This window comes from Alosa pseudoharengus, unplaced genomic scaffold, assembly GCF_046254945.1.
Source record: "Alosa pseudoharengus isolate Yale_2024_CS ecotype anadromous, Long Island Sound unplaced genomic scaffold, YU_APseudo_1.1 YU_APseudo_1.1_scf_14, whole genome shotgun sequence".
In the NCBI taxonomy this organism is placed as follows: Eukaryota; Metazoa; Chordata; class Actinopteri; order Clupeiformes; family Clupeidae; genus Alosa; species Alosa pseudoharengus.
Window position 1 is genome coordinate 10,949,824 of NW_027468609.1, and position 17,446 is coordinate 10,967,269.

Here is a 17,446-nt window from a genome sequence, read left to right on the forward strand (position 1 = left end):
GTGCAGGTTTTTCAGTCAGCTTCAGATGTGCCTTTACTCGTTACAGTTGGCAGAAAGAACTAGTCGTAGTAGCAAGACCCGTTTTGTGAAATTACCGTGTGGTATTAAGTTCCTTAAATATCATTAATCTTAACACTTCCATGTGATTGGCAGAACTGGATAGTCTACGTTTAAATATTAGTAGTGAAAGTTTGTAGTTTTTCTCTTCCTGCACAATGAGTCGGAGCGAGCACTCATTGCAGGCGCTGTCTTGGAGGAAGCTTTACTTGAGTAGAGCTAAACTCAAGGCATCAAGTAGAACCTCAGCCCTTCTGTCAGGGTTTGCTATGGTGAGTGCCTCTAGACCAAAATCCCTTGGTCAGTCAATAAATATAATGTGTCGAAGAGGAATCGTTATGGTACTGTTAGTTTTACTGTTTTATTTTCCAACTTCGTCAGACAAAATGTGATTGTGTTATGTCAACTTTACTGCACGTGTTAGAAACTTACTGCACTAGCCATGAGCTTAGGCACCCCATCAGTCTTGCATAGCGGGTGAAAGGATAATGCATTTAGAGTACAATAAGTTAAAGCAGTCATCGATTTTTATTTTTTTAACATAGCCCATGTATTCATCTAACGTTACCTCCTTATATCCGACACATATCTGGAGACCCAGCAGGTTCGATTCAGCCTGGTAATCGATGGTAGCAGCCTGTTAGCCGGGCTGTTAACCATGTTAACGTTAGTTATCATTTTACATATTGGTGTAACAACATAACCGGCCGTTAACTGATCAGTAGACCATAAACTCTTTTAGCCATTCTCGTTTCGTTTGTCTTTGAACTTTGTTCTGTGAAGCTATAGCCATGACTGCTGTGGTAGTATCATGTCACGGTTGCAATGCAGGGCTGTGCACTGCCATCAGTTGAATCAGTTGAAATAGAAGGTGTCTTCTCCTCGCTGGCACCCAATCCGCATAGGTACTGCGTTTTTTCCTCCAAAACCCGCATACTCCAGGTTGGATAGTGGGGCGTGAGTTTGGGAGGTGCTTTTTTGGTAGTAACCAGTGTCTTTGCAGCTCGCATAATCGGCGGTCCTCAGAATCCCTTTTTTAAGATTGCACATTAGTTGGAAATCACTACCTGGGGCTCCATAAAGATGATGATCTGCAACCCTTCTTCTCCCACCCAGGTGGCAATGGTGGAAGTCCAGCTTGACAACACCTATGACTACCACCCTGGCCTTCTGATCGCGTTTAGTGCCTGCACCACTGTCCTGGTGGCCGTTCACTTGTTCGCCCTTATGGTGAGCACCTGCATTCTTCCTAACATCGAGGCTGTGAGCAACGTGCACAATCTGAACTGTGTGAAGGAGTCGCCTCACGAGCGCATGCACCGCCACATTGAGCTGGCCTGGGCCTTCTCCACGGTCATCGGTACGCTGCTTTTCCTGGCCGAGGTCGTCCTACTCTGCTGGGTCAAGTTCCTGCCGGTGAGGCCTGAGAAGAGCAGGACGCCAGGGACGCCAGCAACGGAACTGCGGAACGGCACCATCAGCGCCGGCGTGTGGGCCGCCATCACCTCCACGTCCATCATGGTGCCGTTCGGCCTGATCTTCATCGTGTTCGCCGTCCACTTCTACCGGTCGCTGGTCAGCCACAAGACTGACCGGCAGTTTGAAGAGCTGGAAGAACTGGAGGATCTGACGCGTCTGCAGAACGAGCTGGACAACAGAGGGGATGTCTCCGCTCTCCAGTCCCCAACCTCTCATTACCCCTGAGCAGGACGAGTGCTGCTGGGGTCGGAGGAGAGGATGTTATGAACCATTCTCATCCCTCCCTGTTTGCATGGGCATACTGTTGCCAGTTCAGCTCATGCACTTTTAGTCTGAGGACAGTATTATGGTGTTAGAGAGCTTGTGTCTGTGGAAGGTTAAAATTCTCTGTAAGGGGACATGATTGGCCAACAAGCACAAGTCTTCAATTGTGAACATTTCTGAAGATCAGGTATCAGTGAGAGTGGCATCTGAAGTTGGTGGTCCACTTTAAACCAAAATATGTAATCATAAGGGTAGGCTACATTAACAGCAGGCTGCCCTGCTACAATTAAACTTTAGGACCCTAATTTAAATGCTGGGCAAAGTTGTCTTGCATGAGCTAAGGGCATCATGTGGTGTGAGAGCTTTTAGCTGATCCACTACTGTTTGTGCTTAGGATCTTTCTCATGGTATTACATTTGCAATCATGTGTAGTTACTAGGCACTCTTTAGTAAGACTTTACACTGTGCACTTTGCCTAGTATTTAAATTAGGGCACTGAGACCTTATGGTTTTACATGAAGAATATGTATTTATAATGGTGTTTCACCCTGGGCTGGGGACAATCAAACAGATCATTTAAAATAATTGATGTCAATTTGGCATATAAGTCCATAGTTTCCTACGCTGTTAACTTAAGAAAAAAAAAGCAGCTGCTGCTGTTGATATGAGCTCATGCATGTTTGTGCATGTATTTGAATTTTCTACACTGACTGAATTAATTGCACAGTGTACATTTCAATGAAGGTAATGATTTAAAAGTGGAAGAGACGCTTGTTGGAGACTGAATGTTCAGGGCATTTACAGATTTTCCTAGAGGTGCTGTAGCTGTTTTCATCCGGGCATATGTCTGAACCTGCTGTTCCTCTCGTACTGAGCAGGATTACAATTGCAACATCATCAGAGTAAAACTACTCTCACGACGGTATGATCCCAGCACACATTCCCTATTAGAGGGTGAACAATTCTGCTTCGCACATGGTGTCTAAAATGCCTTGTGTGAGCAATGTGTATTTATTGCCAAGAAAGCCAGACATTTAATGTGCTGTTCATGCATGAAGGATATTTTTAAATGTAGGCTTATTTTATAGACTCTCATTGGGTGATAATTCTGGACATGTCATATCAGTAAATATTAGTGTGACACCCTATTCTTTCTGCTTGGTTTCTGCAGCGCAGAAGCCTGAACATAGTGTGCCTCATTTTTAAATAATTGACATAACTACTCCCCATTTGTATTCGAAAATTATGTTGGTATTATGAGACCTTGCTAATTGCATCTTAATTGTGATTTTAATTGTTACTGTGAAATTATCAGTGTTCTGAAGTTGTTTGTAGTGGTTCTGAATTTCTTTTGAAGTTTATAAGCTCATGAAGATTTAATGCCACACGCACCAGTAGCAGGCATACATATAGATGATTATGTTCTTGTGACCATTAATGTAGGTATTTATACCATTTCACAAAATATGTAAATGTTGAACATTTATGAATGACTGACTATTGTATAAAATGATTTTGTGAATTTTGTTGTCAAATGTTAATCAATAGTTGTATGTTTTCAACTGAATTTTTATAAATTGGCATTTTAGTTATGAATCTGTGAATCTATGTTATTTACAGCAGCACTTTGCAACAATTTGACCATTTTTGATCGAGATGGGTGAAAATATCAATAGTGTCATCTCACAATGTCTTTAATTTATTTTTGCTTTGATATTTTGCATCTATTCTGATACAATTCTGTGTTCTTTTGAAGACCACAAAATGTCACTGCTCTGCTTCTTTTATCGAGTTACAGCACAGCAAAGGACATCAGAGTTGAGAATTTTACCATGCTAAGAACATGGCTATTGAGATTTCATTTCCAATACACACAATGTCATAAATTGGAACAATAAATCGCAGTGTATCACTGTATGCATTTGCTTAAGGCTCCCACACACAGCTGCGTTCCGTCAACGCAGGCCAGTGGGTGTTCCCGACGGGACACGCTGACTGCTCAACGCGAGCGGCGGGAGAAACGCGACGCGACGGACCCACAATTCAGTTCGGTCCGTCGCGTCGCGTTTCTCCCGCCGCTCGCGTTGAGGAGTTCAGCTGTTGCTGCACCGACAGACGGCACCGGCCAATCAAGCCAATCTACGGACGGCACCAACCAATCACATTACGGTTTTACTTCAAGTCATTTGCATAGCTACCGTCGGGAACACCCACTGGCATGCATTGACGGAACGCAGCTGTGTGTGGGAGCCGTTAGTGCACACATGCACGCACACACACACAGAGTAGCCTAGGTATTGGGATACTACTACTGTATAGTACGTAGTATTTAGTACTTAGTATTTCTTGATAATGCCCCAGAAATCAGTAAATGTCAACTTGAGTGACAACTTGAATTTATTGCGACGTTCATTCACACAAACACGGGTTGGTAGAGAAACCCTATTGGTGCAGTTGATGTTTGCTCCAAGTGTGTTGGTGCAATGTCTCAAAAATCCTTGAGGTGAGCTAAAGGCAGGATTTGCTGGTAATTTTCAGGACTCTGTTGAGTCTTCCTCTACTAAACAACTTGTTTCCATTAGAACAGCATTCATATCCAACAGCCGAATCTTTAAGGAGAAAAATAATAATGGAATTGCTTACTAGCATTAAGGCAGTATGATTAGATGCAGAGCATTTAACATTCTACACCCTAATGTGTCCTCACCTGGGGAATAGGGTACATTGTTGGGTTTGGTGCTTCTTCTTTCCCAAAATCTGACACTGTCCCACATTTAGCCACTCCATTCTCCCATCTGCCCTCATACAACTGACCCTTCTTCAGGTAGAGGAATTTTCCAGGACCGTGCTTTTTCCCTTGCCTCCAGCCACCTTCGTACCTGTTCTCATTGGCTTGAACATGGATTACAGGACCTGTTACTGATAATCTGCACAGGTGTCATTGGAAGAATAGTGATGTATCTGTATAACAATGACTGATTAAGTCAAGACCATACCAAGTCGGAGCATGCCCTGCCCGTGGTGGTTATCTTTCAGCCATTCACCCTCGTATATATCTCCGTTGGCATAGTACATTCTGCCCCATCCACATCTCAAGCCTTCATACCACTCTCCCTCATACCAGGAATTTTCGCCGTAGAAGTGCGTCCCAAAGCCCTTGACGGCATAGGCAAGATTAGTTTAACAAGGTACAAGTTCACTAAAAGCATAACATAAACATACAAAAACAATACTAAAACTTTCATGAGTTCGCACTTACATCTTTCTTGTCATGTTTCCATTCTCCACAGTATATTCTTGTGTAGTCATTCGTTGCAGGATCTAGACGACTAAATGTACCATATCCATCCCGTTTGCCATATTTCCAATCACCATCATATATTACTCCTGATTTTTTCCAAACCTGGGTTCCTTTACCTTGTGTGCATAAAACAAATTATTATGGTGCCAGCGTTATTAGGACAAGAAGAATAATGAATAAGAGAAGAGGGTTTGGCAGTTAAAAATTACCATGCTTTTTGTTATCAAGCCACTCTCCAGTGTACTTGTCCCCATTGACGGAATAGACACTATGCAGCAATCCACACTTCTGTGCCTTCTGCTCCCAGATTTTTACTGGAGGCACTGTTGCTTTTGGTATCTTCTTATGAGGCATTCCTTCAAATATTACATTAACAGTCGTTTGACAAATTACTGTAGATGTTTTGGACAATGTAACATTATGTATTTGGCTAAATGTTAGCTATTCACCCGGTTGGCTAGCACCCATAAAGACATGGAGAAAACGCCGAAAGCATTACCTTTTATGGAACAAAACGGTTGGCTATGTTGGTTCAGTGAACGACTACTGTTAGCTTAGTTCACTGTAGATTTGAACAAGGCATTTGAGAGACACATTTGCGCACTACCTTAGGTTAATGCCGAAACAGCTACCATGATTCATGGCCTGCTACAGCTACAGCACGCGTCCTCTGGTAACCTAGCAACACATCAGACCAAGTTCTAGTTCTATCCTAGAATCGTGTGCACAGAGCATGGGCTACAACGTTTCTGTTTTCCATGTTCTAAAATCTTTGCACCTGTCTCTGAGACCTGATGATGGTCATTTCAGAGTCACTCCAGTCCAACCTCTGGAGAGTACTTTTATTTTTACAGCTGAGAAAATATCAGTTGATCTGCCAGTTGCCCAGATGTTAATACCAAGTGTGGAAAGCACATAATTATGTTTCACTTCATGTGATTTTCGATTTCAAATAATCACATAGTAAATGCAAAATAATAAGTTATACCTTTACCTTGTTATAGTTTCTTTATTTTCTATGCTAGAGTAATTGTTGTTGATTTCAATACATTCAAGTGTGAAAACAGTTGTATAGAAAGGGTAGGCTACGTATTCTACCCCGAAGGAGTTGATAGTACCAGACACAGCTCAGCTCACAGAAGTGAAACACTTATGTAACACTGTCCTCGCATTGGAGACAGTTGCTGATTGTGATGGCTAAGAATTGGGATGAGAGAAATTGTATCCGATCAACACGCATGCGCCATTGGGCAGCGTTAAGACAGCCAGTCACCGCTGTGGTCCACGGTGGTGTGAGGCAAGGAGAGCTAAGGGAAACGGGGGACGATGGCACTGGAGAAGTGTCAAACTGAATGGGACGAAATCGAGAAAGAATATCAGCAATTACAGGTGAGGAGTTGCTTACGTATATAACTTTCGTCTTTTGTTGAGTGCAAGGCGGCCGTGTCTTGCTATGTGCTTGGAGTAACGTGGGCATTGCTTTAGAGCTGTTGCAGTTTTCTAGCTAGCTAGCTACAAGGTTATCATATTCCTATTGTTGGTAGACAGCCTACGAGTGGTTGGCTAATGTCCCACTGGGCTACCTTGTCTTCCCAACAAACATTCCTGGTGGGTTTACTGGTGTTTGGTTGTCCATATAACTAGATATGCCGTTTTATGGTAACAAGGTGCAGTTGTTTTAAAATTCACCTTTATCCCATTTTGCTCTGACAGTCCGATACTCACCTATTTGACAACTGGCAGGAGAGCTAGCAATAGCTAATAGCCCAGTTAGCTAGATAGCAGTCTGACTTGCCGAGAGTGTCTAAAATCATTTGCACATTTATGCATGATTAACAGCAGGTGTGTTATTGCAGGGATGGCTTATAGTCCATCTTTCTTTAAATAGATGCATGCACTGAAATGAGGTAGACAGCTTTGTGAGCTGAGCTAAAGCCAGGTTACTCTAGGTTTAGCTTTCCAGTGAAGAGTTAAGGTCTGACACTGCCTCATTGGTTTGTGTAGTCAGGTGAGCACGTCTGGTCTTGTCGGGGGAGTAACAGGTCGTAAGAGTGAGTTGTTGTTTACTCGAAACGATGGCTGGGTCCTCTGCTCTATGATCAAGTCAGCTAGGGTATACCTTCAGGATATTGAGTGGATGTGTTTTTTAGTGGGTTTGATCCAGCAAGCCCACAGCATGGCTTTTTTGTTGTTGTTTTTTAATCAGATGAGTGTATGATGCAAGTTGCAGGTTAAACACCTGCATCTCAGTGTTTGTAGAATATATTATATGCAGACCAATTTATTATTAATTATTGCTTCATCATTCTGTCCCTTTTTGTTTTCAGGAAACGCATAAGGTGTACCGACAGAAGCTGGATGAACTTACCAGTCTCCAGGCGATATGCAGCAGTGCCATTAGCAAGCAGAGGAAAGGCCTTAAGGACCTCAAGCACAGTTTGCACAAGTATGCATCAACACATCAGCATCAACACATCACCAACAACACAACACATCAGCATCAGCACAACACAACTTACAAGTTTGCATCAACACATCAGCATTAACACACCAAAAACACACCACACCACACAACACACACAACATTAGCCTAATGTTTGCATCAACACATCAGCATCAACACACCTCAACACACCACACCACACCACACAACACGCACACCATTAGCCTAATGTTTGCATCAACACATCAGCATCAACACAACATAACACAACACAACACAACAGCATCAGCACAACAGCATCAGCACAACACAACACAAGTGTAATATTTGCATGCAATGTTCTTCTTGTTTACTGCTCTAAAGGTGAGGATGCATGTGGTAACTTTTTTAACAATGTTAATGGGCAACCACATAACCAGTTCCATTTATTCTGATTGGATGATCATGGCGATTTGCCTACTGATGATTAAAGTTCTCCAGAAAATAAATTGTTGACCAATATCAATGGGAACTTGCCAGAATCACATTAATGAGGGACACCGCCCAGCTCATCAGCTTAAGAGGAGCTGAAAGCCCAATAATTGTAATCTCCTTATACAAGTGTAATGAGACAACAACAACAAGAGAGAGTAACAATAAATTAATCTTGAATGTGGTCTATCCGATATGAAGAGGCCCTACTTACTTATCTACCTACTACCTACTGTACTTACCTACTAGTAGATCCTCCACCATGGGCATGGCATTACAATTTATTTGTGTAACCTACTTTGAAAGACGGGCAGTGTTTCAAGTCTTTAGTGTCAAATGCATGGAACAAGCAGTATTCTCATTGCTGGTCAAATATACATGTATAGTATTGAGAATAATGCTTGGCCCATTCCTGTGACTCTTAAGACTTTAGAAAGACTTTGCCGGTCTTTTGATTTAGTAGTCTTCCAGACTTGTTTGACAGACATGTTTCTGAATTTTACCGTATATTTACTTGGACTGAATGCACTGGTGTTGGTGCACTGTCCTGATGCTATTGTTGTTGTGATTGGCAGATGCGCTTTGACATCTGATGAGAAACAATCTGAACAGCTAAAGGACATAGAAAGCCAAATCAAAGACAAACAACATGTCTTCTTTGATATGGAAGCATATTTGCCAAAGAAGAATGGGTAAGTATATGCCTGTGAAAATAAACCACAAGATTGAATCAATGTGTTTTACATTATCTGTTTTGAAGCGCGTGCGTGCGTGCTTGTACGTATGCACACAGGTGCGTTTCTCCACATGTTATTTTTGCTGACGTATAACACGTGTGTTTATCTATGTTTATCCCCACAGATTGTACTTAAATTTGGTCTTGGGAAATGTGAATGTAACTCTTCTCAGCAATCAGGCTAAGTAATGTTCACTTTATGAGTTATTTCACTTCCGCTATCTTCCATATTTTATATCCACAACTCTTTGGGTTCATGTTTCAAGTGTTGCATTTTTTTCCCCATTGCCTACTTTCCTGGATTAGGTTTGCCTATAAAGATGAATATGAGAAGTTCAAACTTTACCTGACTATTATTCTGATGTTTGGTGCCATGGCCTGTCTCTTCTTTTTCAACTATCGGTGAGCAGTTTGTTTTCTACTATCTGATTTCCTTTTAATGTCATGTTTTTAAATGTTTACCATTAATGTGATGCCTTTCAAATTGGATAATTGCCATCAGTGTTTCTATTGCTCACACAACCGCTCTGATGAAGTGATGCCTAATGATGTTGTTCCTCATGTCATTATTGTGATGGTGAACAGTGTGGATGTTATCCGCTACAGCGATATTTGAAACTGTAGCGATAACAGTTGTCGTGTCATTGGAAGTGTGAATGGACATTAATGGAAATTTGTTTATATCAGGAAGTCGACTGTCTGCTTACTATACGTTCACAAAACATGATTATCTTTCTTCCCCCCCAGTGTCACAGATGAAATCTTCAATTTTTTACTTGTTTGGTATTATTGCACACTGACGATAAGGGAGAGTATTCTGATGAGTAATGGGTCACGGTGAGTGTTTGTCCTCTTGCACGTTTCTCATATTTGTGCATGTTGTTGCTCATGCACCGATAGTGTTGCTCAGGGGTCTCCAGCGTCCTGTGTCACGGGATTTGTTGTGTGATGAATTCTGTCCCTTGTTACTGCATTCATTTATCTCTATGAAATCTCTGAGCAATAATCGATACCTCATTTATCTAATCTTTTTATTTTTTATAAACTATAAAATACTTTCTGTAGTCTAAATCTTTTGGTAAAGATACAGCCCATAATGTGCTTTATCTGTGTCATGTTGCCATTGGAGGCTTATGTGTGGTTTGTGTGCTTCTCAGAATCAAAGGATGGTGGGTGTTACATCACTATGTCTCTACCTTCCTGTCGGGGGTCATGTTGACCTGGTACGTAGAAGTGTTCTCACCCCTTTAGCGTATCTGCCGCAACAATTGGCTTCCACTATAATCAATGGAACTGGCTACACCAGACGTGATGGTGACGAATAGGTTTGAAAAAAATTGATCAGCCTTCTAAGATTATTTTCACGCACCGCAAATGGAGCGCTTCAGTTGCGGACCTGGGGAAGCCTAGGCCTTACACATAGACTGCCACGACAGTCTGTCCAGAGAGCCATATGTCCACTGCAGTGTCTACCTGTGTCCACACCTTGTGTGATTAGGGCTAAGTGGTCTGGTTGTCACTACGGTTAAGTATGCTGTCTGACTGCCATACCAACGAGCCTGGCTGCAGGGTTAGTCACCCCAGACCACGGTTCCAGGCCAGGTGGTTGTTCTCTCCCTTCTCTATACCTTTCCTTTAACTCTCAGTTAGCCTGTAGAGTAGTTATTTACACAAGGCAGTGTCTCTTTGCTCACATGTTTAGTGTCCCTTAGTCTGTCCATAGAGGAGTCATTTCTGCACTGCAGTGGATACCCGTGTTCACAATGTCACCGAGCCTGTCAATAGAGTTGTCATTGGTGAACAGTCTCACATATCGTCATCTAGATAGATAGATAGATAGATAGATAGATAGATACTTACTTTATTGATCCCCAAGTTGAAATTTCAAAATCCCTTTGTATTTACAGTGCAATGGCCAGTTAATCTGTTATGTTTGTTACAGGGTTTCCCTAGCAGTGTCTGGATCTTGAGTAGGTTGTCATCACTACAAAAGTGAACTAAGGAATGAACTTGCTCTCTGTGTTTGTGTCCCAGGCCAGAGGGCTCAATGTATCAGATGTTCCGAAGTCAGTTCCTGGCTTTCTCTATCTATCAGAGTAAGTCCAGTTGAAACAGTCATTCTGTCTAGTTCCCACAGAAAGGCTTTCCATTCTTCAGATGTTGTGACTTATCTTCATCATTGCTCACCAGAGTAAATCTGACTGCCATATTAAGTCTACTTTTTTAAAAGCTAAAATACATTAATGGGGGCGGGGGCATGTGTTGATGATTGGTCGTGTTAATTAATTAGTTAAGTAATTAGTGATTAATGGTTCATCGCGTGTGCTTCAGGTTTTTTACAGTTTCTTCAGTACTACTACCAGAGTGGCTGTCTGTATCGGCTGCGGGCTTTAGGGGAGAGGAACCAGCTGGACTTGACCGTGGGTAAGAGGAGATTCAATTCCTCAGTACTTTTTTCACTGCCGTACAACTTGGTAGTAGTTGTGTAGTTGTTGGAGTTTAGCCTATGTGTGCTCATGACCAAACGTCCACAAAAGACATCTACATGACACATACATATAATACATCTACAACAACCTACAGTGCATACCACACAGAATCACATTAATACAGCATAAACGCATATCCTCTTATGATATAATATATCTACAACAACCTACATGCCATACAGAATCACATTAATATAGCATAAACACACATTCTCTTATGATATAAGGTTGCAAACAGCCACAAAGTGGCACAAACTAAAGTGACCGGTGGTTAGAGATCCAGAATAATACAGAATAACACTTGAGTCTTGGGACAGGAGTCTGTCTGATTTATAACGGAGTCCAGTCCATGCAGCTTTGGGTCTGACTGTCACTGACCCCAGTCCCAGTCAAAGAAAGTGTTCCTAACTAACAATGGCGCAATTGTTTCACCAGAGAGGGTTAAAAGCGGAGCTTTAGGATCTTTGGTTTCACACTTGCTGAGGATTTACAAAGCAAGCGGATTATGGAGGCCAGAGTGAAACATAGGTGAATGAATTTGCCTTGCCACGTGTGTGTGTGTGTGTGTGTCTAAAATAGAACTAACGCATAAAAATACACTCATCTCGTTTTTACAGACATGTCATAGTCTAAAGTGCTGCACTGATTCCAATGGACTTCTGTCTGTAACAACAGACGGACAGTCAACTGGACAATGCTTCAGAAATGGCTCTGCTGTAAATGTCCTCTCCTCCTCTGTTCCTGCTTTGTGGTGCCAGTCATGACTGGACTGCGTGGCCTGCTTCTAGAGATTCTATCTGCGTGCACTGACATGCTGTCAGCTGTTAGCCCGTAAATTTCCCTAGTGAATTGCTCTGCCTTTTGGGGTGTTTTTGGACACCTTTAGGAGAGTGAGCGTCAGAGTTGTTGTATGTCCTTCATGCTGTGTCAGCTGACATGCTCCCTCCCCCCCTCCTTTCCATCCAGCCAGGGGGCCTCAGGGTAGAGCTGCCAGATTGGGCCCCCAAAGCCATGCATAGAAGAGTTATAGTCAGGGTTAGTGTTGAGCAACAAGCTCACACAGCCATGCGTAGAAGAGCTACAGAGTCAGGGAGTGTTCAGACTGAAGGGAAAAAGACTAGCAGTGGCGCAGTGATGTGAGACCATGGAATGTTAGTAAAATTCAGCGCCTTGTAGCAATCACGACCCTTAGTGTCGGGCGACGTTGTGCGACAAGGGGGAAAAAAAATAAATGTCAACGTTTGTCTGCTGTGCAGCTGTCTGTGTTTGGCTGCAGAGGCCCCAGAGAGGCATGCAGAGTTAGGGCTCGTAGAGAGCTGACTTAGCTCACTCATACACTGAGCTCTGTCGCTTATGCCTTAATCCTCACAGTAATGGGGAATGGCATGAGAAAAGAAGTTCACACGCATCTCACTCAGGTCTTACTCAGGTCTCACGCATCTCACTCAGGTCTCAGATCTCATTAGATCTCACTCAGGTCTCACGCGTCTCATTCAGGTCTCACTCAGTTCTCACGCATCTCACTCAGGTCTCACTCAGGTCTCACGCATCTCACTCATCTCACTCAGCACTTTAGACTATGAGTGTGCAACATGTCTGTAAAAACGAGATGAGTGTATTTTTATGCGTTCTATTTTTAGAAACACACACATACATACACATATACACACACGCACAGAGGACACAGCACATGTATGCAGTACACAAAAGCAAACACACATGCACACTCATTTACATGCACAAAAGTTGCAAGAGTAGGGGATGGAGTAGGAATGGAGACAAATTGCCAGTGGTCATATTTTGTACCGCTATGCGGTACATCTAGTTTATTTTAAGCAAAACAATGCTGTTGTTTTCCCTTCAAATAACAGCTTCAAACTGATTCTACGCTGACTTATAATATGGAAAATTAAGTCTCTGACATTGGCAATGTACGCATGGAACGCTTGATATTGCACTATGTAACATTATTAATCCAGTAGGACCCTTTTCATGACCCGTTTAGTCCGTTTTTGACGAACTGAGAACCGTCTGACACCAGGGGGCAAAACTATCAACTATTGCTTTAATGGTGTGTGTGTGTGTGTGTGTGTGTGTGTGTGTGTGTGTGTGTGTGTGTGTGTGTGTGTGTGTGTGTGTGTGTGTGTGTGTGTGTGTGTGTGTGTGTGTGTGTGTGTGTGTGTGTGTGTGTGTGTGTGTGTGTGTGTGTGTGTGTGTGTGTGTGTGTGTGTGTGTGTGTGTGTGTGTGTGTGTGTGTTCTCATCTCCTCAGAGGGCTTTCAGTCGTGGATGTGGAGAGGACTCACCTTCTTGCTCCCCTTCCTCTTCTTTGGCCATGTGAGTCTTAGCACCTGTGTTTGGCTTCCAGTAGCCTTGGGAAGAATCTTAACACCTGGGCTCGGTTTCCAGTAGCCTTGGGAATAATCTTAGCACCTGGGCTTGGCTTTCAGTAGCCTTAGAAAGAATCTTAGCACCTGTGCTTGGCTTTCAGTAGCCTTCGCTAGCTTTCATTAGCCTAAGAAAGAGTCTAGCACTCATTAACATCTGATTGGCATAAGGTATAAAGTTTCCCTCACAGCAGAATGTTTTGATCCTACAGCTCCCACAACTCCTCCCTTGATAATGAGAACATCTGTTTTTTTATTTGCATAAAACAGTGGCACCGTCTCATAATTTCCTTCTGCCACATTTTCATGAAAGCGCTTCAAATATACTTTCATGGTGCATCTGATGCATACAGACCTAAGAGCTGAGGAGCTCACACGACCAGAGAGAACTAACCAAAAAGATTCTTTAGAACTGATGAACCACCTCTTGGAACTAACACAGCAGAATCTTTGTTACATCACCACATTCCAGATGACTCCTGTGAGGGCTACAAGCACGTGCAGTACACACAGCAGGAAGAGCCGTGTGTGTGTGTATATGTATGTGTGTGTATATATATATATATACACACACATACATACACACACTGTTAATTAACCATTAATAACAATCAGGTTTACTTTGTCACAAGGTTTGAGGAGGGGGTGATTTTCAAGGCTGGGACGTGACATGTTTTCTCTCTCTCTTTCTCTTCCTCGTTAGTTTTGGCAGTTGTACAACGCAATTACCCTATTTACGCTGGCAAACCATGAGGACTGCAAGGAATGGCAGGTAAGGGTTGGGTTTCCAGTCCAGGTTGATTTGCTTTTAGAGCACCAAGCCAACAGGTTGACATTTATAATGGCAATTTCCTCATCTTCATACCTGTTGTCTTTGTCAGTGATCGTTGAGGTGTGACTTCTGTTCAGAGCTCCACTTGTATTCAAAATGAAAGCAGGAATGACTTCTGTGTGTGTGTGTGTGTGTGTGTGTGTGTGTGTGTGTGTGTGTGTGTGTGTGTGTGTGTGTGTGTGTGTGTGTGTGTGTGTGTGTGTGTGTGTGTGTGTGTGTGTGTGTGTGTGTGTGTGTGTGTGTGTGTGTGTGTGTGTGTGTGTGTGTGTGTGTGTGTGTGTGTGTGTGTGTGTGTGTGTGTGTGTGTGTGTGTGTGTGTGTGTGCGCCGCCCGCCTGCAGGTGTTCATGCTGGGCCTGACATTCATGGTGCTGTTCCTGGGGAACTTTCTCACGACGCTCAAAGTGGTCCATCAGAAGATTCAGAAGAACAAAGAGAAGCTGCAGAAGGCAGAATGAGGCGGATGAAGATGTGGGGTCGGTGTTTGGGGAGGAGGCTGTTGATGGAGGAGGATGAAGATGTGGGCTCGGTGTTTGGGGGGGTGGGGGGTTGGTGAGGAACGCTGGGAGAGCAAGCAGAGTGGCCAGTACAAAAACAAAACTGAGTGGTCATCGCACCCTGACGCACACAATTCATTCAAGACTTTAGGGGAAAGAGGTTGGAGGGTTTTGAAGAGGGGCATTGTGGGGTACGGGGGCTCAGTAGGGACACTAAGTCCACAGGTCTCAAGGCAGCTGTGCTTTACTGTGGTTTCTTTTTTTGTTTGTTTGTTTGTTGGTTTGTTTTCCTCATCTGGTTTACTTGTTTACATGCAACGAAAACACTAAGCGGGTCGGTTCGTGGCTGTGGTTCTTGTGTAGGCAGATGCTGCTGTGTGGGGTAGGTCCGGTACTGTCCAGGGGACGTCCAGTTCTGATGGGGAATTGGATGGGACAACTAAGTGCATGCATTCAGGAGTTTGTGTTCTGTGTGTGTGTTTTGTGTGTTTTCCATTTTGCGCACGGACACTTCATGGGAGCTCACCTCAACTCCGAGGGAAGAAGATGGAAGATGGTGGTGATGTTCACGGTTGAGAAGAGCCAGAGTTGTAGAAGAAGGAACATTGTAGAGATCTTCTAAAGGGAAAACCCTGAAGTGCTGAATGCCTCGTTTCTTTACACTGCTGCTTTTGAGAGGTCCAGCCAGAGAGAGAGAGAGAGAGTGTGTCCAAGACCTATAAGTGCAGACACACACACAACTACATGGCGAACAGCACCACCGTTGCAACCTCTTATTCTTTTGGCTGGATGTGTGCCCCCCCCCCCCCCCCCCAAACACACACACACACACACACACACACACACACACACACACACTCACACACACACTCGCACACACACTCATGCAGTTCCCTCATTCCATGATGTCTATCCTGACATACACCATGTTCTCATGTGGATTGGCCCTCAGTCTAAGACAGGGATTATCTCTGGAGTAGTTTACACCCCACTGCTTTAGGGAGGAGTTTGACAATGCCACTTAGCACTAAACAAATAAAAACACTAGGAGTAGTATGAATCTGCCATGTCTCAGTGCAGTGCTGGGAGGCCCAGACTATGCATTGAATTATGACCACTGGGAATATTCCGAGCGGAATTATGCAGTTCTCGGCCCTGTTATGTAGTGAACTGCACTCTTGTTACACTGATACAGTTTACACTCTGGTCCTGCCATTGATGCTGCCCCTTCCGCAAGTAATGCAGAAATGCAAGATTAAGTCAAATTGACTAAAACAATCGCAATTGAGTTTGATTGATTGTGAAATTTACTGGCAGAACAAAAGATTCTGGCTCTTGCTGTAGGTCTCTCTTGCTGCAGGCCTCTCTTGCTGCAGGTCTCTCTTGCTGCAGGCTTCTCTTCAGTCTGCCTCCCTTCTGTTGTGGGCTGCTTTGATGTGATGTAATCACGTACTGTGAAACCATGTTTTGCTGCTCGCACAGCTACTGTAATGGTTTAGGACAGCTGGAGGGGTCTGTCACTAAACGCTTTGTAACTTCAAGCAACGACTGTTGGCCATGTCCAAGTAGTGTTGATGGTACAGACAAAATGGTGATGATTATGATGATGAAAATGTGACAGGGTAGCAGCCCTTCGTGGATCTAGGTGGACACCCCCCCCCCCCCCCCCCCCCGCCATCCAAGCAAGCTCCTCTCAGACTTCAAAGCAAGCATCCTGATGATGTAAAATAAATAAGTAGGTCACTGAATATGTTTCTGAAATACTGTTTGTGGGAAAGAGTTTTATATACGTAGTTGCTTACGCATGATGAGTAAAACACAAGCAAGAAGTTGTACGTTGTGACACCATTGTCATTACACCACAACATGCTATACTTTGGCTTGTGTGTGTGCGTGTGCGTGTGTGTGTGTGTGTGTGTGTGTGGTCACTGCCATTGTCTTCAGGCCTTCTGCTTTCCCCAGTAAAGACTGCAATCTGTGCCTACAACCCAAGCCTAGAAACTGGAACTGAATGCAGAATGAAAGGTGTTTGTTTGTTTTGTTTGTTTGTTTTTCAGGTCTTCTTGCATTCACACATTCACTGTACATTGCTGGTCATCAGAATAAAGCAATTTGGATCAGAAACTTGTGTAGTGACTTTGCTCTTTTAGCCTCGTTTTACCTCCAGGCTTGGAGTGTCACCACATGTTTGGCCACTAGGGGGAGCTCCTGCTGAGCTCAGCTCGTTAACACAGACTCATGTGTAGGTTACCAGCAGCCTACTACATACCAGAATGCAGTTTTCACACCTCAGATTTCCCAGTCTTTCCAAAAGGGAAGCTTTCTGCATATCATTCACTGTTACTCATCAAAGCCATTATTCATCTGAAGACATAATTCATCTTAAGGCTGCTGAACAGAATGTCTCTTGAGCTTCACAATGTAGTCTTTTGGTGAACACTCAGACAGTGCTTTGTGCATCTCCAACTCAGCCCAAGGCTCAGGCGTGTATA

The 17,446-nt window shown here is 43.4% G+C and overlaps 3 protein-coding genes across 3 annotated transcripts; 2 read left to right on the plus strand and 1 right to left on the minus strand.

Annotated features, from left to right (window-relative positions):
- Positions 1-12: 12 nt before the first annotated feature.
- On the plus strand, positions 13-3,373 carry orai1b (ORAI calcium release-activated calcium modulator 1b). The gene is made up of 2 exons (XM_076283840.1): positions 13-329; positions 1,174-3,373. The coding sequence occupies exons 1-2, from the start codon at positions 216-218 to the stop codon at positions 1,759-1,761; spliced, it is 702 nt and encodes a 233-aa protein (XP_076139955.1). The 5' UTR covers positions 13-215; the 3' UTR covers positions 1,762-3,373.
- Positions 3,374-4,322: 949 nt separating this feature from the next.
- Positions 4,323-5,455, minus strand: morn3 (MORN repeat containing 3). Its single transcript, XM_076284967.1, has 5 exons — positions 5,311-5,455; positions 5,060-5,217; positions 4,797-4,956; positions 4,508-4,692; positions 4,323-4,409 (listed from the first exon to the last, which is right to left on the minus strand). The coding sequence occupies exons 1-5, from the start codon at positions 5,453-5,455 to the stop codon at positions 4,335-4,337; spliced, it is 723 nt and encodes a 240-aa protein (XP_076141082.1). The 3' UTR covers positions 4,323-4,334.
- Positions 5,456-6,380: 925 nt separating this feature from the next.
- On the plus strand, positions 6,381-17,078 carry tmem120b (transmembrane protein 120B). The gene is made up of 12 exons (XM_076283841.1): positions 6,381-6,490; positions 7,429-7,547; positions 8,591-8,707; positions 8,877-8,936; positions 9,058-9,153; positions 9,499-9,588; positions 9,909-9,974; positions 10,786-10,847; positions 11,083-11,175; positions 13,512-13,576; positions 14,330-14,398; positions 14,799-17,078. The coding sequence occupies exons 1-12, from the start codon at positions 6,428-6,430 to the stop codon at positions 14,913-14,915; spliced, it is 1,017 nt and encodes a 338-aa protein (XP_076139956.1). The 5' UTR covers positions 6,381-6,427; the 3' UTR covers positions 14,916-17,078.
- The last annotated feature ends 368 nt before the right edge of the window (positions 17,079-17,446 follow it).